This window comes from Athene cunicularia (assembly GCF_003259725.1).
Source record: "Athene cunicularia isolate RWA chromosome 7 unlocalized genomic scaffold, athCun1 chr7_part1, whole genome shotgun sequence".
Classification (NCBI taxonomy): domain Eukaryota; kingdom Metazoa; phylum Chordata; class Aves; order Strigiformes; family Strigidae; genus Athene; species Athene cunicularia.
Genome location: NW_020799107.1, coordinates 9,569,871 through 9,597,046, shown reverse-complemented (window position 1 = coordinate 9,597,046; position 27,176 = coordinate 9,569,871). Strand labels below are relative to the sequence as shown.

The window sequence follows — 27,176 nt, the reverse complement described above, 5'->3', positions numbered from 1 at the left end:
GTGCTAAAGATATCAACTGACTGCCTTCCTGCTGGTGTTTTTCCATCTGCCTGTGCTCAACAGCTCATATCGAGCTGAAGGGTGGATGCAAAGAGTAGTGAGGTGTTGCTGGGGCTCCCGGAGATCTGAATAACCTGTGGGTGGGATGGAACTGAGTTTGGGACTGTGCAGCACTGGGATCTTCCAAGGCATGGGCTTGGAAGTGACAATTCCAATGATGTTAAGTAGGAGGAAAGAAAGCAGCAAGCCCTCCAGGCTTATGTCAGTGGAGCAGCAGGAGAAAAAGTGATTTCTTCCAAGAATCCTCCCTTAAACCTCCAGTCCAAAATACTTTTTGTGCCTTTGTTGCTCAACAGCGGACCAGCATTCTCCAGGGGAAATGGTTTTCTTCCCAAATAATGCAGTGGTTTCACAGGGAAGGGAGAGGTGTGGGTGAGAGCCAGGTTTTGGGGGTGTTTGTTAAGGGGCGGGGGTCTTTATCCCAGCCTGAAGTCTAGAAATCGCTTTACCATATCCCACATAAAATAGCCTCCCATTGCTTAGCCCAGTGTCAGGGAGATGACAGTTTCTTGCACCATCTCCATGCTCCTGGGCACCCCCACCTCAATCCTACTCATGCGGCAAGTGCCTTTACAACTCTTCTGAGCCCAGAACCAGGCTTGCACAGGTGCACCTGTATTCAAAAAGCGCATGGACACAGGTCTAAATCCCCTGCACTTCATTAAGAGTTAGGCACGAGCTTAAAGCCAGGTGGTGCTGGATGTTGTCCACCTCCTGCTGTGCCCTTTCCCTGCAGGAGAAGGGTCCTTGCGTCAACGACACCTTCTGGAAATGTGTTGGGGTTATGTCATCTCCCTCGCCTACTCTGTGGGTGTAACTGGCACAACCTCATTGACTTCAAGGGAGCCCTTGGCTCTGGATGCACTCCGATAATCAGCTCTATAAATAAAAGAATAGGGAAAATGATAAATGGCAGTCAAAGTTATCCAGCCAGTCAGGGTAGATTACTCACAGGCACTGTGCATAAGTGACCTTGAAAATAAATTCCAGCTAAATTCTTTAAAAAACTTTAAGGGGTAGGGAGGGAGGGGATGGGGAGCTGGAATAAACTGATCTTAAAATTAACACTCTCAGAGCTTCCAGCTCCTATCCACCAGAAGAAGGATTAATTGATCCCATGTGTCCCCTGGGAAAGAGCAGGACATGATGTCAATAATCAATGTATATCACCTGCAAGAGCTTCCAAAAGCAATCGGTACTTACCAGCCCTCTGAGGGTATTTTCCAGCCATTTGGAGGGAAGCTGGAACAGACTCAAGGGCTTTGAAAATCCAGCTCTAGAAATGTGCTTCATCAGGATAAAGCAGAACTTAATTAGGGCCGGCTGGAAGGTTTTTTTCTCTGTAAAACTCCTTTCGTGCAAAAGAGATCTTTGGTCAAAATGGGCAGATTATTAGGAATTTTAGGAACGGGGCAGACACTGTCATCTAAAATGTGTTCTTCAAGAAAAATCCTCCTTTGGGGGCTTTGAAATGATTTGGTTATTTATTCACTTGACTGTCAATGAAACATTTTGTTACAGAAAACTTCTCCAGAAATGGACCCTTTCCAGGCGTGGGGGGGTGATGGATGGATGGATATTTTGTATGAAAATCAGTTAAAATTTTTCAGCCTCCCAGGAAAATGGGAGACTTCAATTGCTGGCACAGCAGTTGATCAATTCACCCTCATGCCTTAAACCTCAACTAACCTAATAAAGATATATTTTAAATATATATTACTAGTTATATGTAATTTAACAAATATATTCCTCCTGCTCCTTTGCCTTACTTTCCACAGAAGACATTTTAACAGCTTGAGTGATGTTACTTTTATGATTCACGAGTCATTTTACTAAACAGCATGATAAAAGTTTGTTCAGGCAGGAATTTCATTAACTTCAGGGTCCTTGTTGCACTTAGCGGCATCAGGCTTGGCATGCAGAAATAATGGGTTCCAGGGCCTGAAATTTCCATTATTTTCAATCCAGTTTATTTAAAAATCATTGAAAAGATTATAAAAGGCTGCTAAACAATGCACATACTGTTGTTTCTTATTATTTGTTACTGTGCCCAGATGTTTGGTGTTTCAGGGTTCCCTAAGAGCGCTTTGGGGTGCCACAGAGGGAAACGCATCCTGTAAAACAATTCCCAAATCTTAGTTTTGTCCTCATAAAGCATAATGAGTATCTGCAAGTGGGATAAAACAAGAGCAAGTTTCTGCTGGAGACAATGGTGCTGCGGAGTGTTTGGTGAGCATTTGCATCATGTCTTTTTGTCTATGGGGCTTTGTGCAAAGCAGGACCATCCTGCTTCACAGAGGGGGAAATAGAGGCACAGCGAGGAAACCTGACTTCCCATGGTGAAAAATAAATATGAACATCGGATTGACCCTTCTTTTCCATCCCCAAGCCAGTGCTTTCCATGTGCCTGCGACTGGATCCCTCCCGAGGGATGTTCATCACTGAGATGTGCCTGCATTTCTTCTCCCCCATCTTTGCACATCGTGTGGGAAGAAGGGGATGGTGACTGGTGGTGTGGGGTCACTGGCTCTATGCCTCTCAGGTAGTTCCCACCTGTGGGACGTACATTAAAAAAAGACCCACGTAAATCAGATTTGCTCCCAGGCCACATCTGTCTGGGCCATCCAGAGTGCACGTTTACGGGGTAGGGATGCATAAGACCTTATAATAGCAGTGTTGTCAGAGCCCACAGACTGGCTCTGCTCTGCTCGCCAGTCTTTTTATGGGTTCTTGCTCAGTGGTTAATGTAAATTGGACAAGGCTCCAAAATAAATAAGCTTCTCCTATGCTCGTCAGCAGGTCATGCACGTGGGGAATGCCATGTACTGTAAATAAATGGCTCATAAAAGCACAGTGTTCTTACAGAATAAACAGCTCCTTGGCTTAAATTAAACAGTTAAGTGAATTATGGAAATGCTGGGTACATCCCAAAATACCTACCCTGAGAAGGGCTCCCAGAGGGTCCCATCCTAAGCAGTGGTGGGGCTGGTCATCCCTGCCATGTCTCTCCCCAGCCCTCTCGAAAAGATGGATGTGCTTGTAGGGCAGTTTCAGTTTAGTTTTGAATACCTTTTTGATGAAGAAATTCCCCATTAAAAGCATTTAAGTGCCAATAACTGTGAAGGGAAGGGTGTGAAGAGGGAGGAGAGCTGGATGGGAGGTGAAGAAAGCAGTCCTCACCAGGGGAGTGCTTCCGTCTTTAACGGTGGCAGCTTCATTGCCATCTCCAAACAGGCTTAATCAGAATTAAGGTATCATGAGTATGACATTGCTAGGCTAAACCACATCAGAGTGACAAAACACAGACTAACACAAAGGTAGCTTTTCCCAGTAATAGCGACATTCAAAGAATCTGGAGATGTGGGGAATTAACAATAATTTTCTAAGATTATACAAAGGAGTGGAAAGAGAGCAACTTTCTGTTTCATTTTGAGTGGCTCTTTTTCCTCTGGCATTACTCTCCGGAAGCTCTTACATGCTGGAAAAAGCCCCAGAGCATCAGCAGAAATGCTTGCATTGAAAGGTAATCCTGCTTGCAACGTCTGGCAGGTGAAGAAAGGATTTCATTTCTCAGCTGTCCTTTCTGATGACTGGGAGACATCTCCCATGACAAAGCGGAGGCTTGGATGGAGTTAGTTGTTTTTTCCAAGGGCAGATGAACTTTTGCATTGAGTTTTTCTGGAGGTTAGGCCTTCCGCAGGGCTTGTGATGTTATGTGCCAGTTCAGAGGCAGAAGTGAAAGCTGAATTTAGGGATCTTGTTTATTGGTCTCCTGCTCCAACCATTAGTCTGGAAACCATTCGAGGAAAATCTATCAAACAATTGTATTTTTGTTATTGTCATAAATTCTTTCAGTTCCTCATTTATAGAGCGTGCATGTTTCTTTTTTTAGAAAATTATTTCAATGCTTACTGATATTGCTTCAGTCTTTTAAACAACTGACTTTCCTTCATTGATTGTTATATTCCTCTTAAATTTGATGGCCCAACCTGTGCTAAAAGCCCATCTACCTACACTGCTGTCACATTACGGATGTAAAAGGGGATGTTTCCAGTAAGAAGCAGAGAGCAGGGCTGGGGCTGGTATTCCCAAAGTCCTGTACACACATCTGCCCACCAGGATGATTAGGAAATTAAGAAAAGCAAAGTCCTGGCTTCAGACCAAGCTGAGCCAGCAACTGTGCCTCAGTTTCCCTTCCATCAAAGGGTTGTTATAGCAGCAGCCCATTTTGTTCCAAGGTAGTGCCATGCATACAGACTGGACTGCATCAGTGTGGATGATGTGTACAAGTGATGCTAATAGCCTGGTGAGATTCTATTCAATGCTCTGGGGACTTTTTTTCCAGCTGGCTATGTCTAGTCTTATCCTTTCTGACGTGGAGATGGAGGCAGATATACAAGGGGGTTTACACGAGCTGCAGCTCACTGACTCCCTTGCCAGCTCTCTGCAAATGGCTCCTGCAGGGTGTTCTGCAGCACTAGTGGGCTCACGTCTGTCTAGTGATGAGAAACCCACACTTAAAGACCTATATTTAGCTCATTTTTAATCCCTTTCCTCCTTATCCACATCTTAGTAGACGTGGATGCTTAGTCCATAGATGCATCTGATGATGCTTAGCCCATGTATGAATTGCACTTATTCTGGCTCAACCTCCTCTTTAAGGCTCAGATTTTATGCTCCTCGGGTGACTTGTTTTAGAGATGGCTTTTGCCTGCTTTGGAGCCCTGCACTGCACTGGCCAGAGATGGGGAGCAGCAGCAGCAAGCAGTAGCAGTTGCTTCGCCCCAGCAGAGGCTGTGGGCATGATCCTCTGCCTCACCAGACTTCTCTCTCACATCCCACTGCACCCAGGATGGGGCGTCTGCATGGGTCACCTTGGCAGCAACATTATTCTGGGACATGGGTAATTTGCTCAGAAACTGGTGCCCACTGTCATAGCAGAGCAGAATGGGTGGGCTCTGGAGATGTCCATCTTGGTCAGGTTTCCCTTGATTTTTATTTTTTTTTGCACATCCAGTGCCACGATGAAAATCCTTCAAAAGCCTAAGAGCTTGAGAAGATGTCAGGAGGAGGGATGGTCCTGTGTTGCCAGCATCATGGATGCTCCCACATCAAGGAATGCTCCTTCAGCACCAGCAGCGACTTACAGAGCAGCATCTCCAGCCCTTCTGAGGTGGTTTTGGTCCTGGTGCATTTCCCCCCCCCCGCCCCCGGCACAGGGTCTGCCCAGCTTGTGCTCTCTGTGTCTACGCCTTTTCCTTTCACTCTCCTTTGTATTTTTTTTCCCAAGAAAATGTCATTTTACACAAAATCATGATCTCAGCCAGGACTAACTGGCTGGCCTGTCATTCCCAGGAGAAATTAATAAAGAATAAAACCCTATTATTGTTCTGCAGATAAGGGTACGTCCACAGCCTTTTCAGGAGGGGAGATTTGCACTTGCCCAAGATGTTGCAGAGGGCAAGAAAAATTCCCAGCTCAACACACAAAACACAGCCCCAAACAGCAGGGAGGCTTGGAGATATTTTTGGCTCACACCTCATATCACTCATAATGGGCAAAGATCCCCTGTGGTTGACGGAAGACTTGTTTTTCAGATAAACAAAGCTTCTCCTGGGCAGTGTTTGCCTTCCTTGAGATAAAAAATATTTATAAAAATGTGTGAAGTTTGTTAAATTCGAAGCTTCTCTAACAAAAACCTTTCAGTCTCATCCTGCAGCCAGCAAGGAGCATCACCCCAGGTAAGTGTGGGCAGCTGGGATGTATGGGGAGGAGATCCTACCCTTTTACATTGGGTGTGTAGTGAAAATCATGTTGGATCATGGTAAGAAATATAGGGTTTTTTCCCATGAGTGGAGGTGTCTTTGTCTCTCCTTCTTGGATTCCCTTTCTTCTGGGCTTTTCCATGAAAATAAAATAAATAAAGAAAGAAAGGGGGTGGGTTTTTTTACCTGGGAAGCACTGCCTGAAGCAAACTTGAGGGACAATCGGAGCAAACATGAGCCATATGAGAGACTGGTAGTAGGCTGCAAGGGTCTGGTGGCCACAACTCTTCCCCTGTCCCTTTGGAGACTTGCAGTGTGGCAGGTCTGATCCCTGATCTCCACCCCATGGAGCTGACAGATCCCCATGACAGGACCCTTTTCAGACTGGCACAGTTGGTGGGGAACAGAAGGAGGACATCCCACCACACACATTCAGACTTGAAGTAAAGATGCTGCAAAATTATGGTTTTTGAGGCATGTGGGCTTTTCAAGACCTTGCCATTGCAGAGTGCAGGGATGTGTCCCATGCGAGACAGGAAGGGAGCTCTGAGGACATCCTCTCCTCCCAGTGCAGGAAGTCACCAAGTGATGGGAAGTGACCTCTTCATCACAGGGGCTCAGACCAAAAGCCTGGGGTGTGCCTGTCTGAGCCATAAAATATTTATTCCATGTGGCATGCTTGATTTCTTTTCCAAGTAGTTTTTTCCCCCCTCTTGTTTTATATCCATGTCTCTTCCTTTTCAGACCTGTCTCATTCCAGTATTTATAGGAAATAAATTGTAAAAGACCAGAAGTTTTTTTTCCCCTCCCTATCCTTGTTTTAAGAAGTACTTCCCCTTGCCATCTTGCCAACAAAGACCCATGGAAATTAGGGATGGAAAGGACCTACAAGGTTGGGGTTTGTGCTCCTGCCAAGGTGAGACTTTCTGGAGCGATGAAATCTCTAGCGCTTTGGTTATCTGAGATTTAACAGACCCAGGTGTATTGCTGATGCAGAGACAAAAGCTCAGGCTTTCCAGGACAGGCACAGGGAGATACAAGCATGTCTTCTCCTAAAGGCAGTCTGGTGGCCTGGGCTTGCCTTTGGGCTGCAGTTCTCTGGCTCCTTGGGGAGCACAGTGGCCACCAACAGGGCTGGCTAAGACTGAAAGTCAGCATGGGGAGCCACAACCTTCCCCCAAAGCTAAATTCTGATTTTCTGATGCTGATGTAAAGCCAGAAAAAGTCTCTTTGGATGAAAAGTCAAATATCTTGTCCTGCTGTGTCCCCCTCCAGCTCTCAGCTTGCAGAACAGAAGTTGGACCACCAGTGCCCCAACTCTGCTGCTAAACATGCTAAATGTGACTTTAATTTTTGCTCTGCTTTCTTACCACAGGCTTTGAAAGAGCAGCTGCTTGCAGCCCAGGACAGCACATCCTTCGATGCAGAGATGGAATAGTTAATAGGGGAATAATAAGTCTTTGGCATAAGGCATGGTCCTCATAGTGGCCCAGCTGCAAGGCAGGGTTTGCCTCCGGACCCTGTGGTGACAGCCTGGGGTGTTTGGGGGCAGGTTAAGAGCCCAGGGGGCTGCAATTATAACTATATAAACTTGGAAAGGCTTAAAGAGAAAAGGTAACACTGAAAATCGACAGCAAACTGCTGGGTGCAGCAAAGTATCAGCATCTCACTCTTGTTCCTTCCATACCCAGAGATACCCAGGGTCTGATCTAATGATTTCTATGGCCCCTGAAAGTCATGGTACCATTTTCTGACTTTTTGATCCTGCTAATAGGAAGCAGATTTGAGCTGATCCTTGGAAATCAAAGAGCAAACAAGCAACACATTTCCTCTTCCAGTCTCACAAAAGCATCTCATCAGAAGAAGCTTTAATCCTTGATCTCTTCTGGACCAGCTCTTTAGCTGACAGCATCCTTGTATGAGATGCAGATCGGATGGAGCACGGGCTATTCTCCCTGTACAGAATGGGAAATGTGCCTCCCTCGGGGTCCCCAGGGATACGAACAGGGGATCCTGTGCAACAACCTGCATCCCCGCTCCCTCGCCTGCATCCCGACACAGCTGGATGGAGAACCCAGCTGTTGGCAGGCAGTGCTGCAGGAACAAAGGGGCCATTGCAGCGCAGACTTTGAGTAATCAAGAGCAAAGCCCGGCAGCTCTCAGCAAGCGTCTAGGCCATGAAATCCAATTCGTGCCCCTCCGCTAGCAGTGACGGGGAAGGAACCCCGAAGGCAGCGTGCTTTGGCGGCGGGGAAGGACAGGTGGCCATGGGCTGGGAAGAAGGGTCGTAACAAGGCGTCGCGGATACAAGATCTTCTTTGTTAGGATGTTACCAAAGTAGAAGAGTGACTGCTGGAGAGGTTTCAGCACAGCTGCCTGAACTCCTTACCTCCTGGAGATCAAAGACTGCCTTTCTAATTGCATCTTTTATTACACTCACCCAAACCTTTGCCTGGTATCCTGGTGGCTTTTTGGGAGGAACAGGTGCTTTTAAACACGCGTGCGATTACAGGAGATTAGCAAATTTAAAAGCATGCACCAGGAGACATGGCAATGCATCATGCTCCTGTTAGGATGGGGGAAGCTGAGCTGGACAGAGCAGTTTCTTCAGGAGTATCTCCCTCCCTGGCATGGGAGGCTCATCCCACCTCGCAGGCAGACGATGCTGTGGGGCAGCTCAGGGCAGAGGTGTGCGCCCAGCCAACCCCAGCACAAGCTGGGACTAAAAGAGGCCACGAGGCTCTGAGGAAGCCCCTGGGCTCACAGTGTGAGCAGCACCCCTGGGATGCCTTGTGCATTGGTTAGAGAGGGGCTGCAGCCTGCTGTGGGGCTCCTGCACAGGCATGCTCCATCCCTCAAATGCCTCAGCTGGACCAGGGACCCCCCACTCCATCCTCCAAATGCTCCCTACTGCACCAGGGACCCTCCATAATTCATACCCCCAAATACCCCATGTTGGACCAGGGTGTGCTGCTCCATCCCCCAAATGCCCTGTATTGGACCAGGAACCCTCCATTCCATCCCCTAAACACCCTGTGCTTAACTTGGGATCTTCCCACTCCACGTCCCATGCTTAATGGTTGATACACCCGAACACCCCACACTGGACCCCCCCTTTATACTCCCAAATTTGCAAGGATTTCAGGGATTTCCAAGCAAGGGACCAGCGTGGTAGCAGATGCAGCAAGAAGAGCTGTTACGTTGCTCAAAGATAGTGAAGGTCTTTGCCATAGAGGATTAAAATATGCAGAGAATAAGAACCACTGGCCCAGGAGCTAGGGAGGGGACAGAAACTTGGCTGAGGATCCTGCAGAACAAAGCGAAAACAGGAAAATGCACAGACATGCCTAGAAAGTCATAAAAACAAAGTTTAGGTTAAATACACACAGGGTCTCTTTTTCCCTTGGCAGGTTAAGAAAGGGCAATCTTTGCCTCCAGAGCTGCTGGCAGAAGCCATCACTCTTGCTTACTCCTGGGGAAAACAAGAGGAGGTGGATGGAAGTGTTCAGGGTGGGCAGAAAGGGGCTCAGCCGACTCCCAGATCTCAGCCTGGGGTGGGGAGATTTGCTCTGGAGCAGCAGCAGAAGGACGCACAGCCCAAGGCAAGGACAGCTGTGTGGACAACCCTCAGCACCTCATAGCACACCGGTCACTTTGCCATGGCCTCTGTGGTCTCCAAGCTCCCCAGTTTCCCTGATTTAGTGATTTTTCTGTAATTATACCACCATGCTGTAATAAAAACCTTTACAACCAAGACCAAGGTCTGAGTTGATAACACAAGGGTGAGGAAGGGAAAAAAAAAAAAATCCCAGAGAGCTTCTTGTTTATTGGAGTTAAAACCAACACCCTTATCAAAATGAAACGATAAAAAAAAATATTTGGAAAAAATAAATTACAATTTCCCATCTGCTGCTCTCTGTTTCCTTTCTGTTGGGTGCAACTCCTAAAAACGAGGCATTTGTAAAACAAGCTTTGATGTCATGGAAGGAAATAATGTATTTAGACACAGCCTTTGCTCCAATCAGGCAGACCTAATAAGAATCAGGGTACTGAGGGGACTGGGAAGGGTGTGGAGAGGTTTGACTTGACCCTTTACTGCCGTTTTCTTTAACTTTCACGTTAAATTAACTTTCCTATTGTTCCATATCACTGTGTTACATCTTATGTTCCCTATCATGATTCTTTTGTTCCCCTGCAAATCTTTTGAAGCAGATGAGAAAGGGAAACTTCTTGTAATCATCTTTCCAGCGGCTACCTCCAGATCACAGGCGGCACATGGAAATGACTAGGAAAATAAAACCTTGTCACAACATTTCTGCTAATCTTTCTTGGAAGTGCCTTGTTATTACTTTGAAAACAACCGATGGCTCATTGGGACTGTCCAAGACATCAGAACTGGCATCCATTTCTGTCACCGCATTAAAATTCATACAAGGCACAAGTTGTTGAGATTTTCATGCAATTGCTGCTGGGACCTGAGTAAAAATCACATTAAATTTACTTTACACTTCTGTGGCAGCTGGTAGACATGTCTTCAAGTGATTTTTCAAGCCTGTGGGCCAAAGAAAAATCAGGATCCTTTCAAGTCGAGTTTTCCCCTTAATTTAACATGGCTGGCTTTGCCACTGGGAGAGATTTTCCAATGTGCTCAGCTTTTTTCCAAGTCTGGAGTCTTCTTTTGGTGCTTGAATTGAAGAGAACCTCCCGAATAAAATAAATGACTGCATGATATCCCTGGATGATAGCCCAGGCAGTCTCGGTCACTGTCCAGAGGTGCTGGATGATGCCACTATACAGGGGCCAAGCTCATCCTGTACTGACTCTGGACAACCCCAGGAGCAGCATCCAAACCTTCCAGATTTATAATAAACCTGGAAATATGACGCATTTTGCTGTATCTGATTTTGGTGACGCAAAAAGGGTAAAGCATGCAAAAAGAAGCATATTCCCTTTTAGCGTGTTTCCTCCGTGAAAGTGTTATCACAGCCTTAGAGAGATTTGGAAAAGGAGAAGGAAGAAAGGGAGGATGCAGCACATGCATGCAAAAGGGCAGGTTCAGTCTGAATTCATAATTTTTCAAGAAACTTTTCACTTCAACAGAAGCTGTTCTCCATGGGATAAAAAAGGTGCTGGCAGGGCAATAGGGCATCAGCCTGAACCACATGGATTGATGGTTTCTGCCTGAGAAGGATTGTACTCTTATCTGCAGGAAAATTACTCCGAAGGGGGTGATGCAATGATGTCAGCATGCTGGTGTAGTGGTTTTATATACACTTTCTGGTCCTGAAGCCTGTTGTGCTCCAGGCTTTGCAAATCCATGTGACGGGGTCTGCAGATGGGATGGATGGAGAGGCTCTTTGGGATGGGATAGGGAGCTGGTTTCTGCGGGAGCAAGCAACCACGGTTCACCCAGGAATTTCCTTGTTTGCAAAGGGCTGGGGTTTTTGTAAGTTAAGTCTTTGCTCTTCTAATTTGTCAGAATTAAAATACACTCAGACTTCTTGGCCCATGACCAAAATGCAAACCTCCATGGTGAAATTTGTCTTAATTAAATCAGCTCCTCACACTGTAACCAACCTGCTGGTCACCCCTCTCCAGGTATGGCTGTGCCACCTCACCTTGGGCTGGCTGGGGATCTGGGGCAGTGCTCCCTTATTAACTAGCCCCAACCCCCTCTGAAGCAAATATTTTGGCTCTTTGGACATCCCTGGCCCACCGCCGAGACACCAGTTAAAGCCCTCTGCAAACCAGCCTCTGCCCCTGGGCTGAGTGAAGCTGTTGTTGGTGATGGTGTGGAAATAACTCTTACTCAAGACAGGAAGGCAAGAGAGGCCGTTAGAGCATTTTGCTCATAGCATTGACTAACTCATATGAGCCATGGTGCTTGGTTTCCTTTTTGCTTATGGATCAAGGAAGGGGTCTGAAGACCCTATCTAGCTGCTCTGTCAGCATCCACAGCTCTCACAATCACAAGGTTTGCAGTTCATGCACATGAAGGAAAGAAAATAAATAAAATATCATGGTAAGCCAGTGCAGGGCACTGAAGTTGGTGGCACAGAGCAAGTTTCCATCAGTGGTGGTATTTTTTGGCTAGGTAGGAGATGTCATGGAGAAGCACATCCCCCTCAGCAACTGAATGTGGCTTGGCTGGGAGAATCATGCTGGCTGAGCCAGAGATTGCACAGAGCATGGTGAGCACAGCACCTTGGGTCTCGCAGAGATACATCCTGGGTTGTTACAGAAAGGCAAGCAGAGAGAGATAGTAAAAAAAAAATTAAAAAAAGAGAGAGGGAACATCTTTTCTGGCTGCTCCCAAAGCAAGGCATTGCTTCCAAAGAGGTCCTGGTGGCTTTGCGAGGCTCAGTTAACCGAACTGGAACGCAATGCTTCCTTTGTTGTCCAAGAAGCTTAATGAAATCCTGCAAAAAGAAATATAAAAAGAAACCTAACTTCCCCCAAATTGAGTTTCCTGCATGGAAGGGACAGTGGGATGTTTGGAAGTGGCCACAGCCCCACTCATTTCCTTGGACTTTTTAGGCAGTTTCTCTTGCAGCTAGTGCCCTCTCGTGGAAATCTCTCAACCGCTCAATTTTTACTGTTTGTTTTATTTTTTTTAAAACGAAATGATTGCCCCGCAGAGAGAAGGAGCACGCACAGAGGCTGTGGTTCTGCCCAGGCCTAGCATGGGAGCAGCTCGTGCAAGGGACCAGCTCATGTCTTCCCACCCTGCACTGGGAAGGAGGATCACATTGGGATGGAGGATGGCAACACCATGACATCCCACAACAAGATGAAGTCTTCCCATGGTGGCAATCCAGGATGCTCTGACCCCAGCCCCACCGGTGCTAAGGGAACACCTCCCAAAGGCACCATCACAAGCTGTTGCCCACTTTTCTCCCCTGCCTCACCTCCTGAAAAGGATGGGATAATTGCGAATGGGAGCAAAAAAGTGAGGACAATGTTCCTCTCAGATGTCCAAATGTCAAAGCAACGCCAGCATGGAGCTGGAGGCAACAAAGAGCCGTCGGGATCGATGCGGCCAACGGGGCTAGGAGCGAGATGTGAGGTCGGTTGTTGGAAAAGGCAATGCCTCAGCCAGCGGAACAGCAGTGCCATCGCCTGGAGCACTATGCCAAGATGCTCTCCTCCAGGCAAATCCCAAAGCGAATGCAGACACATAATTTTTACTTTTCCATAGCCAAGACCTTTCCCAGGGCATGGAGACTCCCCAGCAAAGGCACCAAGATTTATGCCAGCCTTCCCTTATGCCAAAATGTTGAGATGCTAAACATCCCTATTATTTCCTTTTTTCAACCCAAAAGCATGTGGAACTCCTCCATACCACCGTGCCACAGTTGGATCAGGCTTGCACATGGCACCCTAATTTTGCAAGGAGGTGGTGCAGCTCTTACGCACAGCTGGAGGTAACTCTCTTGTAAAGGGCTGGAGGGGTCCTTGACCAAATATGAAGAATAAATGGTTTTGGGGATGGTGTTTGGGGAAGTGCTGGGAATGAAAGATGGTGGTGGGGTAATGTGGTCAGGTTTTGTTCAAGGGATATGGGGCTGCAGATGATGATGGAAAGCAAATTCGTCCTATTAGAAAACAAGGGTTTGATAAAATGAGGCTCCCAGGTTAATTTTACCCTAAAAAATAAAAGTTTCCATCTGTGGCTCTGGTAATCACAAAGATCTGCTGACAATCCTGCCATTTTTCACTGATTCCTGTGCCTCAAACCAGGGCTGTGCTTTGTTCAGTAAACATGTTCAGACTCCTTCCAGGTCACAAATAGGGCTCCATGGGTCCAATTCTGGGGAAAGATGGGAAGAAGGAGGGGTCCTTGTACGGCCTCAGATGGGACTTCACCGAGGATGGGAACCAGAGGCACTGGAAAGCCACAGCAGAGCGGTGGTCCTACCTGTATGTAGCCTGTTATATGCCATGTTAGTATAGCGCGTGCAATTTTGGCATATGTGCTATTTTATAGGAGATATATGTACACGTATAGATTATATTTATATCATAGATTATATTATACGGTATATGTAACATGTAACAAAGGATGTGGGGTGTGTATGTGAGAGATACAAATAAAAATTAAGCATAATCTGTTTACTGCACACAAACACACCGAAATGAGTAAAAAAAACCCTATTATCTACCTGTTCCTGAAAAAATGTGGGTCTGACACACGTGCTGCCCAACCCCGCTCCTAACCCCGCCCCCTGGCCCCCTTGGCCACGCCCTCAGGGATTGGCCACACCCCTCCTGGTCAGGCCGCCATGCAGTCCTCCAGAGCATCAAAAAGCGCCTCTAGAGCGGCGTCACCGCTTTAGGCCCGGGGAGACGGAAATACGTCCTGCCCGCGCCGGAAGTAACGTCAAGGCGCGGCCGCCTCCTGAGGGGGGGCAGTTCTGGCTGTCGGCGGCGGGGCGCTGTGAGAGGAAGATGCCCGTGGCGGTGATGGCAGAGAACTCCTTCAGCTTCAAGAAGCTCCTGGAGCAGTGTGAGACGCAGGAGTTGGAGGTACCGCGGGGTGGGGGCTGCACTGCTGGCGGAGGCCCCGTGCGCCCCAGCGAGGCTTGGAGGCTCGGCGCCGCTCCGTAGCGTTGGTGGTTGTGGGCACAAGCGTTTCTGGCGGTGTGGGCTAGAGATAACAGTAACGGCGGTCTCGGTAAATGCGAGGTTTTGCCTGAAAATGCTCTTTTCAGAGTCTAACCTGGTCCCGCAAGGAAGGACGTTCGTGGTTCTCTGCCTCTCTTTTGTGTTCGTGAAGTTGGTTAGGGTTCAGTATGTAAACTTGCCTCTTGTGCAAAAGCCTGCCAAAAAGCATTTCAGAAACTCGCAAGCTGCAGACAAACGAGTGCGTTTTAGTAGCATTATTAGGGTCTTTTTTGGCGGGGGTGTGCTGTGAGAGAGAAGTTCATGTCTCTGTTTCACGTGGTTGAGAAACATAGATATTAAAAGGGGGAGTGGAGCACTGAACGAGGCTTGCAGGATTGCTCTTGGACTGATGGTGCACATATGGGAGCTCACGCTGGAAGTTTCCTCTGTGCTGTTTTAAATTCTATTGCTTGATGAGGTTTCGACTGCACACAGCTAGTCTGTCAGACTGCAGCCTGTGGTAAGTCCAGGTGGCACCATGTTAATGCTAAAGGCTCTTCATGGGTGATATCCATAGATCCTTTCTCGCTTTGCAGAGTTGCCAGTGCTTTTCTAAATGTGAAGCCCTTGCATCCCCCGGTAGCTGTTTGAAAGAAGGGGAACTTCACCATTTTTCCCTTTCATGCACTTCTTAGTGACTGATTTATAGATGTTGCTACCCTAGTAATTGAAGGGAGAGAGTTGATACAGTATGTGATTGTTTGCCACAGCAGAGCTTTGGTATTGACAAACCACACAGCTTTGCAGTGGAAGATATCCTTAAATGGAAGGGGTCCCTACTTACTGATGTGTGCCATCAAGCTTCAGCTGATGTTACTGTGTGCTGGTTTTTTTGCGGAGCCCAGGTGCCTCTCGTGCTCAGCATGGTGCTGCAGCTTTTTGGTAGCCTTGAGTTCCATAGAAGAGTTATGGAGCTGGAGGGAGGTGGTTGTGCTGAAAATACCAGCTCCCTGCTTCCTCAGGTGATGGATGTGGGAGCAGAGAGAAGCAGAAAACTGGCTTTGTACCATGTGGGAGAGTTGAGTGTGGCCACCCCTTCCTGCTGGGCAGTCCATCTGAACCCGACTTGTGATGGCTTTGTCTGCCTCTTTGGCCTCTGTGGAGTGCTGGCAGGGTTGTGCCAGGCTGAGTTCTGAGTGTTGGGGACTTGTGTCAGACCCCAGCAGGCTTTGGGCTTTGCTTCTCCAACCATCTGGAGAAGTTCAGCGTGTCCTCCTCACTTACTGCTGCAGAGTGTGTGATGTTGGATCTTGATGAGTCCCTGAGAGCTGTTTTAAAGCCACTGAAATTAGACTGTGCTCTGCTCAAGGTTTTTGCTGTGTTTGTCAGTAGAATCTCCTAGAGTAAATGGCAACAGATGCACCTCTGGCACACTGTTTCCAAATGCTTTGATAAAACCAGTAAGTTATTTGCTGTCTCTGCATCAAGATTCTTGTGGGCATGCTAATATCTGCTGACAACCTTTGTGTTTCAGATCATGAGTTCTTATGTAAGCCGATTTTTTTTTTTTTTTTTGAGGGATAGATGCAGCCACAGAGCTTTCTTCAGTAAAACTGTAGATTGCAAATCTAGTTGTTTTGGTGGTAGTTAGCTTTCCCTTCTGTTCCACTAGTCTTCTGGCAGAGAAACTAATGAATTTTCTTTTTAGTACAGAGATACACCAAAGGTGAACTTACACACTTCAAACAGGTGGCATTAATTGAATTGGCTTTGTTTTACTGGGTGTAATCCAAGGGACAGTTGCAGAAACTGTTGCATTTTTATGTAGTTGATGAGCCCTGAGAACAGTGTAAGAATTCCTGGGGATGATGATATCTGGTCCACGACACAGCTAATCACCTGGTTTTGGCTTAGAGGAGCCTATAAATCACACATGTAATTAAATCAAATAGCTGTATAATTGGCTTCCTGTGAGTGCTTGCTGCACTACCTTTGAACAAATTGCTAAAACCTTACTGGAAAACTTTTAAATGTTTAAAGCTTTTAAATGACTATAGACTTTCAAAATTTTATAACTTTATTATAACTCCTTTTTTTCTGCTTGTATGATTTGTGAGGTCTCCTGAAGTGTGTCAAGTGTCAAAACTTAGTTTGGATTTTTAAGAAGGGCAGCTCAAGTGAGCAAAAAAGCATTACTCTGATGGGGTGCCCTGAATTGAACTGAAGTTCAGCTCAAGATAATGGAAGTTGTGAGTGCCTAAAAACAGGTGTTTGTGAGGAGCTGTAAAGTGAGATGGTTACCATTTCCATGCAATGAAAAATGTAACTATGCTTTATTCATGCAGCAGAACAAAGTAAGCTTTCTAAGTAAAACTTCTGGCATGTGCAAATTAACTCTTCCTCATAAGGTACAGCTGCTTTGTTTTAGCAACTCTGACAATTTGTCCACACCTATTGTGTGTGTGTGTGTGTGTGTGGGGAAATCAGTTGTCTCAGAATGTTCAGTTTTCGTTAAACTTGGCTTCCTGCTGTGTTTTGTAAGATATTGCTCTTGAAATATGTAACCAAATTATTTGTACTTGTTTTTTTAGGCCCCTGGAGGAATTGCTACACCCCTAGTTTATGGCCAGCTTCTAGCTTTATACCTGTTGCATAATGACATGTAAGTGGCTTGTCCTAGATCTTTAACTTCAGATACTGAATTTGTGACTATTAACTTGAGCTGCAGTTGCCAGAATATTAGTAATTGGTTGTGTGACTAACAAAATGCACGTAGGCAGTGCTGTGGTTTTTTAAAAAATAATTCACAGAATTAAGTCTCTTTCACTCCTTGCTCTGTCAGGAAAATTCTTTTGCTTTGTTTGCTCTTGCCCACCCTTTTGACCTGTAGGGGAGCAGATTTGCTTTAGTAAGAAAGTTCCTTAAATAGTGAAATAGGCTCCCTTGGAAAATGGTGACCACTTTGGTATTTTGATTTGTAGCTTTACAAGGCTGCATTTGTTTTGAGTAAGCTTGCATGCTGCTCCTTGTGTTTATATTAAAGCAGGATAACTCTAAACTGTCCATGTTAAAAATGAGGGATACTATTGGCTTGAATGAGCGAAATCCTCATGAAGCAGTAATTCTTTGAATTTGGTTTGGTGGATTATTACTATGTCCCCGTGTGAACTTGATTTGCTGTGTTTAGGGTTTTATTGAGAAATTGCTGATTATTTGTTCAGGCAGAATAAATGATGTTTGATTATCAAAGCCAAAGTAAGCATTGGTGTGGGGATTTGAAGATTTGAGTTTTTTCTTACACTGCAGATGTATATTCTTTCAGGGCACATTCCCTGAACGCTGATACTGAGTATTAGGTTTAAGACATAACCTTGGATCAAATGAATTTGAAGTTACAGAATTAGAGAGTTTTAGAATTGTGCTTTAATGAAAAGCAGTGAGTCTCTTTCTCCATTTTACGTTTTAAATCTTTCTGAGCATTTGTAGCCATTTCAGTTTAACTTCTGTGCTCTAAAGATCAATGACTAAATATCTCAATATGTCAAAATCTCCAGAATGTATGTGACAAAGGTGGGTTGGGTAGAACATGCACAAAACAGTCTAAATTTTTGGTATGCAAAGTGGGGTGTGGGCACATGAAGAAAGTATTTTAATTAATAGTAAAGAATATAAAATATCTTTAAGTGGTGTTTATTTCATCTTTTTAAATTTCTGTATTTCTATGCTTTATAAGGTACATAATATATCAATACAGTAGTGCCTGTATATAATTTATGAATACATATGTGTATACTGGGGGTGCATGTTCAAAAATGTTTTTGTGCTAGAAGTTCATGATCAGAGTTTGGAGAACACAGATCTAAGTGACTAATGACACTATGAAAAGTTACTATCTGTACTTGAGTTCATCGAAGATGCAGCTATTCCAAAAACAAAACTGCAAAACTGACTTCTGTGAAATGCTGCCTAGGGTAGATAAATGAAAAACCTTTTCTAAACTGGTGTTAAATGAGGCAGTTAATGAGCTATTTGTTGTGTTGTGACAGTCATGTTGTCAACTTGAGAGTAACTCGGATTTTCTACTTCAGTAGACACAGAAGGAATATTTTAAAGCACTGAGACTGTGTTAATTACAGCATCTGAACAAACCTTTTGGTGTATCCTAATAGCAAACATTTGGTTACTGAAGTACTTTTAACCTAATTTTTTTTTTTAGGAATAACGCACGATATCTTTGGAAAAGAATCCCTCCTGCCATCAAATCTGTAAGTACTTCAGAAAGTGCCATTTGATACTAAACCAGTTTTATATAAGCTTGCAAATAATGACTTTTTTTTTTTCCAAGGAATTGTTCGGTGAGAGTAACTCTGGGCTCAGTTCTGTGCTGTGACCTGCTTGCCCAGCAGATGGCATATTGGTCTTTAAGATCTCCTATTGCTCATCTGTTACCCCTTTTCCTTCACAAATAATCTGGTGCAATAGAATTCATTAAATCTGTGGACTTTTTAGTAGAAAGCCGTATGTTAAAGGGAAGTCAGGTGGAGGAGAGCAGTGGATCTGATGCTGGGATGGGGCACATTCCACATGAAGGGGCAGAGTAAATGCGGTGAAAAGTGACTTCAGATAAGATGCATCTTCGGATTGATTAACTTTCTGAAGGCACTTGTTTTGCACTGGATTTGGATCAAAGATGCATTTTGAGGATTCAGCTAAATGTAATACCAGAAATGCTTCCAGACATTACTGTTAGGTGTTCAGTTTGAGATCATACAGTTTACAAGGAAACAGGTGTTCTCTAGTCTTGTATTAAGAAACCTCATGGTCAAGATGGGACCTGTAAGATGGTTCTGAAATATTTTTCTCTTGAAAGAGAAAATTTATGTCAGTTGAGTCAGTAGTTATCTGGAACAAATTTTACTTGTCCTTTCCCTGAAACTTGATGTATTTGTTGCACAGCAATATTCTGTGAATAATCTGGCTTTTTTGGTGTGACTTGCATTTCACGTGAAGCATCATTCTTGGTGGGGTAAACTCATTACATGAATTATTTTGCAAAGGTTACACCTCAAAGCATAGTATTTTCTTGTGTGTGTTGGTGAATCTTCTAATTAAACCAAGTAATAATTAGTACGAGTCAACTTCAAAAGCAAATAGATTCTCCTTTACAATAGAAAATATTACTTCATTATCCCGTTTGGTGTTTGGTTGCTGTTCTGACAGGGTATTATGGAATCTCGTTGACCAAATGGCAATGTTTAACACCGTAAAAGCCTTTTACAACCAGTAGTGGGAGAGCAGCTATAGTGAGTATGGCACTATATTAAGTGTCACCTATTGTCAAGGTTGCAAGGCTTTCAAGTTGAAAATTGCCTTTACTGTGCAAACAACTTCTGCACTTTATAAAGCGTCTACTGAAGAGGCAAGCATCTCTCTAAGCAGGAAATAAACTGTGCCTGTCTTTTTGCAACTCCAGTTAGCAGCAGCCTGAGTGCAGATTATCATCCATGATTGTTTTAGCTGGTATGTCAGCCTGAATTGGTATAACTGACATGTGAGCAGACTTTGCTTATGTGGGTGATAAAGTTTTGGCAGAGGATAGATCAGGGAGCTTGCAACTGTAATACTGCTTAGACCAAGATTACCTAAGTCTGTTGTTCTTCACAGGTGTTGTGATATACCCTTGCAATAGGAGAGGGAAGGGAGTGAACATGGGTTTATACAGTATGGTTGCTGTAGAGAATACACTGTGCTGTATTAACTGTTGTTTGGGTTTTTTGTCACAACAGGCAAATGCTGAACTTGGTGCAGTTTGGTCAGTAGGACAAAGAATCTGGCAGAGAGATTTTCCAGGAATCTATACAACAATCAGTGCTCATCAGTGGTCTGAGACTATTCAACCAATCATGGAAGCACTTAGAGGTACAAATTGAACTTCTGTAGGTAGCATGGAATTATATGTTGCCTTAAATTATTTCTGTGTGCTCAAACAGAGATGGACAAGTAGACAAATGACTACTTGTGAAAAATCAGAAGTGATCAGGAAGATTGTTGCCAAGTTTTTGTAGGTTTTACTTAAAGGATTTTAGGTATCAGGTGTAAATAAAAAGCTCATTACAAAAACTTGTAAAAACAAACTAAATTGTTTTTATTAGGATTGTGTTTGTGACTGTATGTTCTTTCATATTAGAATTTCATACACTGTATGTTTTGTTCTGTAATAGCAATATAGACTGCTAGTTGTCCAGTTTTATCAGACTTTTAACTAGTAATCTAGGGAACTTGGCTTGGCATTTCAGAATCCTGTGACACTAATGAAAAGGTTTTTCTTTTAAATGTGACTTCAGACAAATTTATAGTGTTTAACAGTAACATGCAAAGTCTTCCTACTAGAGGGCAGTAGACTGCTAAAAAGACTTCTGAGGTATTTTGCAATAACAAATTCTCTGTAGTAGTAGAAACAACAGATTTTTAGATGCTTTGGTATCAAAGCACATGTGGTGAAAAAGGCATGAATAGTTTAAGTAATTGTTTTTTCATTTTTTTTCTGATTCTGAACTATTTAACATACAAGTCTATTGCAATTGGAGAATTCCGTCAGAAGCAGAGTTTCCTAAACTGGTTTATGTACCAGCTGTAGTACCCAAGATGCTGCAAACTGCCTTTGGAGGTTAAACGTGGTCTCTGAGGTGCTTTGTCCTGGCATAGTGCAAGCTGTTGTTTCTGACTACTGACTGTGGTACTTCAGTGAACTGTGGGAAGGGGGAAACTTCTAAAGTGCTAACTTTAAGGGTGGTAGGGTTTTTCCAAATGTGTTAGAATTGGAAAAATTTTCTCAGACTTCCTAGTTACAGAGAACAGTCTACTGTCATCTTACTGTGTTTATCTCTTAGATGCAACTAGAAGACGAGCCTTTGGACTGGTTTCTCAGGCATATACCTCAATAGTTGCAGATGATTTTGCAGCCTTTGTGGGGCTTCCTGTAGAAGAAGCTGTGAAAGGTACTTTGGGTTTATTCACTGAATAGCTTTTCTACAGATGATTGAGATCAGCGACCTGTAAGTGATAGTAAATAAACATATATAAATTCTGAGACTGTTAAAGTGATGGAGCAGTGAATAAAGAAAAGTATCTTAGTTCTGGATAGGTTTTTTTTTTATTATTATTTGCCACTAGTTACCATTGGTTATTCTCCCTTTCTATATGTGGAAATATTGAAGCAATTCAGTGGTGAGGGAAGAGTGAAGGTAGTGGATTAGTCTAGTTCCATGTATAATACTATTGCTTTCTTGATGTTTGTTGAACTACACGTCTAAATATAAGCATTTTTATAAGAAATATGTCTTGGAGTTATGGCATACAATCTTTGAAATGAGATACTTTTCTGCTGGTCTTAATGTGCACTATTATTTTTCATTTTAGCAACCATGTAAGATATTTGTTCTTAAAAATGTAAAAATGTCTTTTCAGGTGTGTTAGAACAGGGCTGGCAAGCAGACTTTTCAACTCGTATGGTAATGCCTAAAAAGCCAGGTAGGTGGAGCTGTTATTTCATTAGACCTTGAGTTTAGCATTTACTAGTAATTAGGCGTTAGTTTTTAATTAAAATTTTTCACAATACTCTTTCAGATATTGGGGGGGGCTTAATGCCGCTAATAAACATGGAATGTTTATAAAATGTGGGAAGTACAAAGTAGTGGGTTTGGTTTGGGTTACAAGTAGTTTGGATTAAGCTACATCCTCAGATTAACTTTTTTAAACAAAAGCAGACAGGATATGCTATGATTTCTCCTGTTCCTCCTCTGCTGCTGGCTCAGAGTGGAACATAAGTTGGATGACCTCAAATGACATGTCTTAATCTAATAAAGATGAGCAAAAAAATATATCATTTTGCATCTGAGATTTTTTTCAGGAGAAGCAGAACTTCTTTGGGCAGGGATCTAGTGGATGATAGTGTTCTGAGGAACTCCAGTTGTTGTTATAATTTCCTTTGCTTTATAAAATTTATTCTACCGGATCTTTTCTTTACTGTCATAGTGCTGATAACAGAGTATCTGTTCCTGCAAAGCTTAGCCTGCAGAAATACCTGGCGCTTTTTTTTTCCTAAAGTTGTATCTATTGCTGGCTGAGGCAAAAATAAATGTTAAGCTATGGAAGCAGGATGAAATGACTGCTCTTAAACTTCACAGGGCAGCTCTGGAAGAAGGAGCCAAGTTACAGCATATCTAAAAGAGCAACATCTATCAGGCTAAGAAAATACACTGTATGGGCGGAATTTTCAGGTGTTTGAGAGCCCAAACTTTAGAATAAATGTGTGCCAGGCGAGATACTGAAATTTATCCCTGGGGACACATAACGAACCAGAGCCCTGAGCTTTTGCATGTGAACAGGTTTGTTTTTTTTTTTAACTGGTTGCAAAATACACAGTGCTTACAAATACTGGTAACTAGCTACATGTGTTTTTTTTCCAAAAGTGAGTGTAGGAACTACTATTGAGGCAAAAGAAAGAGGCAGGAAATTGTAATCTGTTTTGAAGCTGCTTGTCTAACCAGTTAAACCTTGCTATTCTGCTTTTTAGCTATGAAATAAAATGTCATAAATGAACAGGTTTAACTTTACCTTTTCATCCAGTTTTGGCTTTCTCTATAGCATTGTTTAAAACTGGTCCACTGGGCTAACTTCTGTGTGTTTTTCTTCAGGTGTGCTGGAAGCTTCATTTAACAGATTTATTCCTTCATCAGGTACTTTCTGTTTATATATAATCTACTTGCAGATATCTAAACTTGCATGATTAATATAAACACAGTTTCACCAGCACCACAAAAAAGGAATTGGGTCCTAGAGAAGTGAATGTCGTCATTCCTCCCTCAGAAAAACCCACCCTAGTCAACTGCTATGTAAACACATTTCTCCTGTCTTCTTCCCCTCACATTTTAAGGAGTGCCTGAGATTCCCACTTCCATAGCTGAAGTAGGGAGCAGATTCCAAAGCGGGGTAGATAACCCTTGTAAAACAAAATTATTTTGCCTAAAACTTCTGAATTAGAGACAATAGCTTTATAAAGCAACTCTGAGTAGGTTTCATTGCTTTTGGATGATGTGGGGCTTCTGAAGTCTTCCTTGAAGAAAGCAATCTTCTGGTTTTCCTCAGAGCTCAACTATAAATTGAGGTGGTATATGTTATGCTTATTCTCAAAACACTGATGTTTTTATTGTTCACAAGGTAGTGACAGCGGATCTGAATTGGTGGCTTGCTGTGTCTAACAGTTGCCAAAAGTGTCCTAAATATACAGGTTTAATTCCAAGCCAATTTCAAGAGTTGGGATCTTGCTTTTTGAAAATGTTCTTTTGATTGTCAGCTGCCTCTATCGCATACCTGCAGCCCTAAGCAGTATGTCTACTTTAGCTATATCCTTAATGCTAGTCTGTTTTCTCTTCAGGAATAGTCAGATTTTCCTGCTATTTTTTTAATTCCTAACTTATCTCCCTGGCTTTGGTCACTTGTCTTCCAACCTATTGTTAAACTGTAATCTGAGGTTAGCTGGCATTTGTATAAGGATCTGCATGTGCACTGCATTCTCTGGCAACCCATGCAGTACGTTGTTGTGTTTTATTAGTCAGATAACCCAGTAGATTTATTTGGTATTGTAAGTATGGCAACTTGGAAGGAAAGGAGCAACTGAAGAGCTCCAGGAGCACTTTTGTCCAGCAGAAATAGTGTCAGTCTTCATTATTCAGACTCCAGTATATGCAAAAAAAGTTCTGGAGACTGCTGACAAGTCGAACTTGTAACAGCTATCTTTGCTGTTAGTTACTCTTGATCTGCTTAATCACAGCCATGCCAGAAAAGTAATGTCAGCTAAAGCTGTGTAGGTAGGAGAGATACCCCCATAAGACTGTTATAGAGGCTCTTGCATTTAGCTTTTTCCTTACTGTTGTGATGTATGGAATTGCAGATGGATTTGCTTTCTTAATTTCATTAATGCATTTGTTTTATCTTTGTAGAACCTGCTCCAGTTCCACCAATTCCAAATGAACAGCAGTTGGCCAGATTGACTGACTATGTGGCTTTCCTTGAAAATTGATTACCCTGCTCCTGTATTCAGAACAACTTGGGAATCCTGTGTACTGACAGTTTTAGAAATCTAAGATTTATTTTCTTTTGTTAAACATTGCAGCACCCCCTACTCAAATGTGTGAAGTATACAGTGTATGTTAGCCCAATTTGTGTTTTGCCAAAGCCAAGCTAGCAATTGAAACAATCTTTAACTCCTGTAATATTTATTCAGTAAGTACACAGCAGTATTACATAGTCAGGGGTTTTTATTGACTTATAACAGAGAGGCAGAACTTTTCTCAAATATATTAGAAATGGTGAAGAAGGTAAAGAAGCAGGTTAACTGTGAGGAATTTACACCAGTATGTTATGTGCTTCTGTGGTGAGAACTGCAGTGCTTTTCACAAGTCAGTTGCATGTTGAACAGAGTAAGAGACTGCCCTACCCATGTCTGCAGAGAGAAAATATTTTGATGCAACAGTAACTTACAGAAAAAAACCAATTTACAGTAACACTTTTGCAGATATATATATATATATATATATATGGCATATTTATAATTGATCTTTTTTTCTTGGTCTTTCTGGATTGCTAAATCTTCCTGTTTTGATATGAGAAATTTCACATTGGACATTTTTACAGCATAATAATTGGAGTAATTTAAGAAAGGCAAATTTTCACTTTGAGGAAGAATTTTTCCTTTTGGAAGGTTTTGAGTGAGGTAGGACACTAGATATTTTGCTGGCCTGTCATGTCTTGGTTCATTTCAGTACACTGAGCCAGGATCTACAAGAAACAACTCTTACCTGTCTTAAACTTTCTGGATTGCCTCTGCAGTTATTGGAGAAGAATTTAAAAATTAGAGTAGGTGTCCCTAAGTAGAGACCAATTCGGATGGGGATGATATGTTATGCTGCAATGTCAGTTTGAAGAATACATTTTCTGTATCAGAGCACTGCTGTGTTAATCTCTGAGTTGAGAGTGGATTTTAGAAGCAGAAAGATGACTTGTATTCCCAGGCTTGTTGCTAGTATGATCCTGGTAAAAAGGCTATGGGAAAATAGTGGTTCTTTAAAGGGCTGTGCATGCCTTCATTTGCTTCTCCCCCCTTTTCAACATCATGTTCAGTGGTTTCATCAAAGATGGCAAGTGTGCCATATGTTGTGATTGTTTTTTTCCAGTGTGCACTACCTACTGTACATTCTCTTGTTGGGGATGTGTTAGCAGGGAGGAATTATAAACTGTGCACTGCTGCTTTGAGAGCTCCCTTTATATGTAAACACTTACTCAAAATGATTTATTTATTTGAAACCCACCTAAGACTTGGATTTCTAAATTTATCTTCAGTGATATTAAAGAACATGTTTACACTGACCTTGTGTACTTGATTTTTAAATTTTTCTTAGAGTACAGTTGTTCTGGTTTGGCTAGTTTTTAAATGAATTCTTACTGGCCTGATTTAGATATGGCTAGTTAAAGATTAGTGCAATACCTTATGCTTAGGTATTTTGAACAGCTTTGTGTGCAGCAATGATCTGATTTTGTATAAAAAAACCCTTCAGGTGCCTTTTGAAATATTCAAAGGTGTATAGTGCTTGAGCTATGTGAATATTTCCCTGTCTGCGTATATATTGTACAACTTTACAGTTGTTTATAGCAGACAAGGACATCCCTGCCTGCAGCAATGAACATTAGACATTAAAGGATTACTAACTACTTGCACTTGATAAATGGTAATAGGAGAGGAGCAACGTGGACACTGGTAATCTGTGTCTATCTAAAATCTAATATCGAATATATATCAAAAATAGTAAGTTTGACTCTTCATCCAGTTCTAACAAGTTCATAATTTTAAGATCTCTGGTCTGTTGTAAAATTTAAGCTGGTTTTTAGCTTTGGGTATGGAATTAACTCATAACTCACCTCAAGTGCAGTGTTCCCAGCCACACCTTTTTGTTTGTACCTCTTTGGAATCCAAGCTATTTCAGATCTTTTTCATCCTTATTGCCCATTATCGTGGTTTCTCGTTCACAAATATCCTTTTTTTTTCAGATGGGCTGCTTGTTGCCACTCTTACTAGTCATGTAGTGGACGTAGCATGGCTTGTAACAACAGCAGAATATTTTCTGGTTGTTCCTGATCCTTTCTAAGATTGCCTCTGTTCTAACATCTCTTGAGCACTGCCCTGTTCTCAGTGTAGTAATGATAATGACTTGAGTACCGTTCATCAGTAGTGATACCTAGGTTGGTGTGCATCCTTGCATGTCCTTATTCAGGGTTTTTGCCTCTGGGTAGTGCTGTGAATGCACAGATAACAAATGGGCAGTGAAACAGCAGGTGAAACTTGAGTATTGTAACACAATTCTAGTCTTTATAATCAGACTTGACTTGCTTTTGACTTCTTGAATAATTTTATGATCTTGGCATTGTTGCTTTGCTAACCTGAAGAAATATGTCAGTGTTGAACATAGCAGGTATTACAGTAATTTATGGTAGCCTCCACCACTCTGAAAACTGACTACCTGCTACTTACCCTTAGCCAGTCCTTTCCCCTTTAGTATTTCGCGTAGTTTTGGAAAAATCTGTCCTATATGAAGTAGACCACTTAATCCACATTTGTTGATTCTGTGTAGAAAAAGTTGGTAGATTTCAACTACTACCTTTAAAACCAAACCACACTTCCTCAAATACTCT

At 43.0% G+C, this 27,176-nt stretch overlaps 1 protein-coding gene across 1 annotated transcript; it reads left to right on the top strand.

Annotated features, from left to right (window-relative positions):
- The first annotated feature begins 14,208 nt into the window (after positions 1 to 14,208).
- COPS8 (COP9 signalosome subunit 8) lies at positions 14,209 to 25,856 on the top strand. The gene is made up of 8 exons (XM_026852959.1): positions 14,209 to 14,351; positions 17,021 to 17,091; positions 18,646 to 18,694; positions 20,216 to 20,348; positions 21,320 to 21,427; positions 21,897 to 21,959; positions 23,126 to 23,167; positions 24,431 to 25,856. The coding sequence occupies exons 1-8, from the start codon at positions 14,274 to 14,276 to the stop codon at positions 24,508 to 24,510; spliced, it is 624 nt and encodes a 207-aa protein (XP_026708760.1). The 5' UTR covers positions 14,209 to 14,273; the 3' UTR covers positions 24,511 to 25,856.
- Positions 25,857 to 27,176: the final 1,320 nt, after the last annotated feature.

Excerpts from the sequence above, each read along its gene's own strand:
- COPS8 (XM_026852959.1), top strand. The coding sequence starts at position 14,274 with ATGCCCGTGGCGGTGATGGCAGAGAACTCCTTCAGCTTCAAGAAGCTC. Across the intron at positions 18,695-20,215 it reads TCCCTCCTGCCATCAAATCT|GCAAATGCTGAACTTGGTGC; the intron begins GTAAGTACTTCA and ends TTGTCACAACAG. Across the intron at positions 23,168-24,430 it reads CAGATTTATTCCTTCATCAG|AACCTGCTCCAGTTCCACCA; the intron begins GTACTTTCTGTT and ends TTATCTTTGTAG.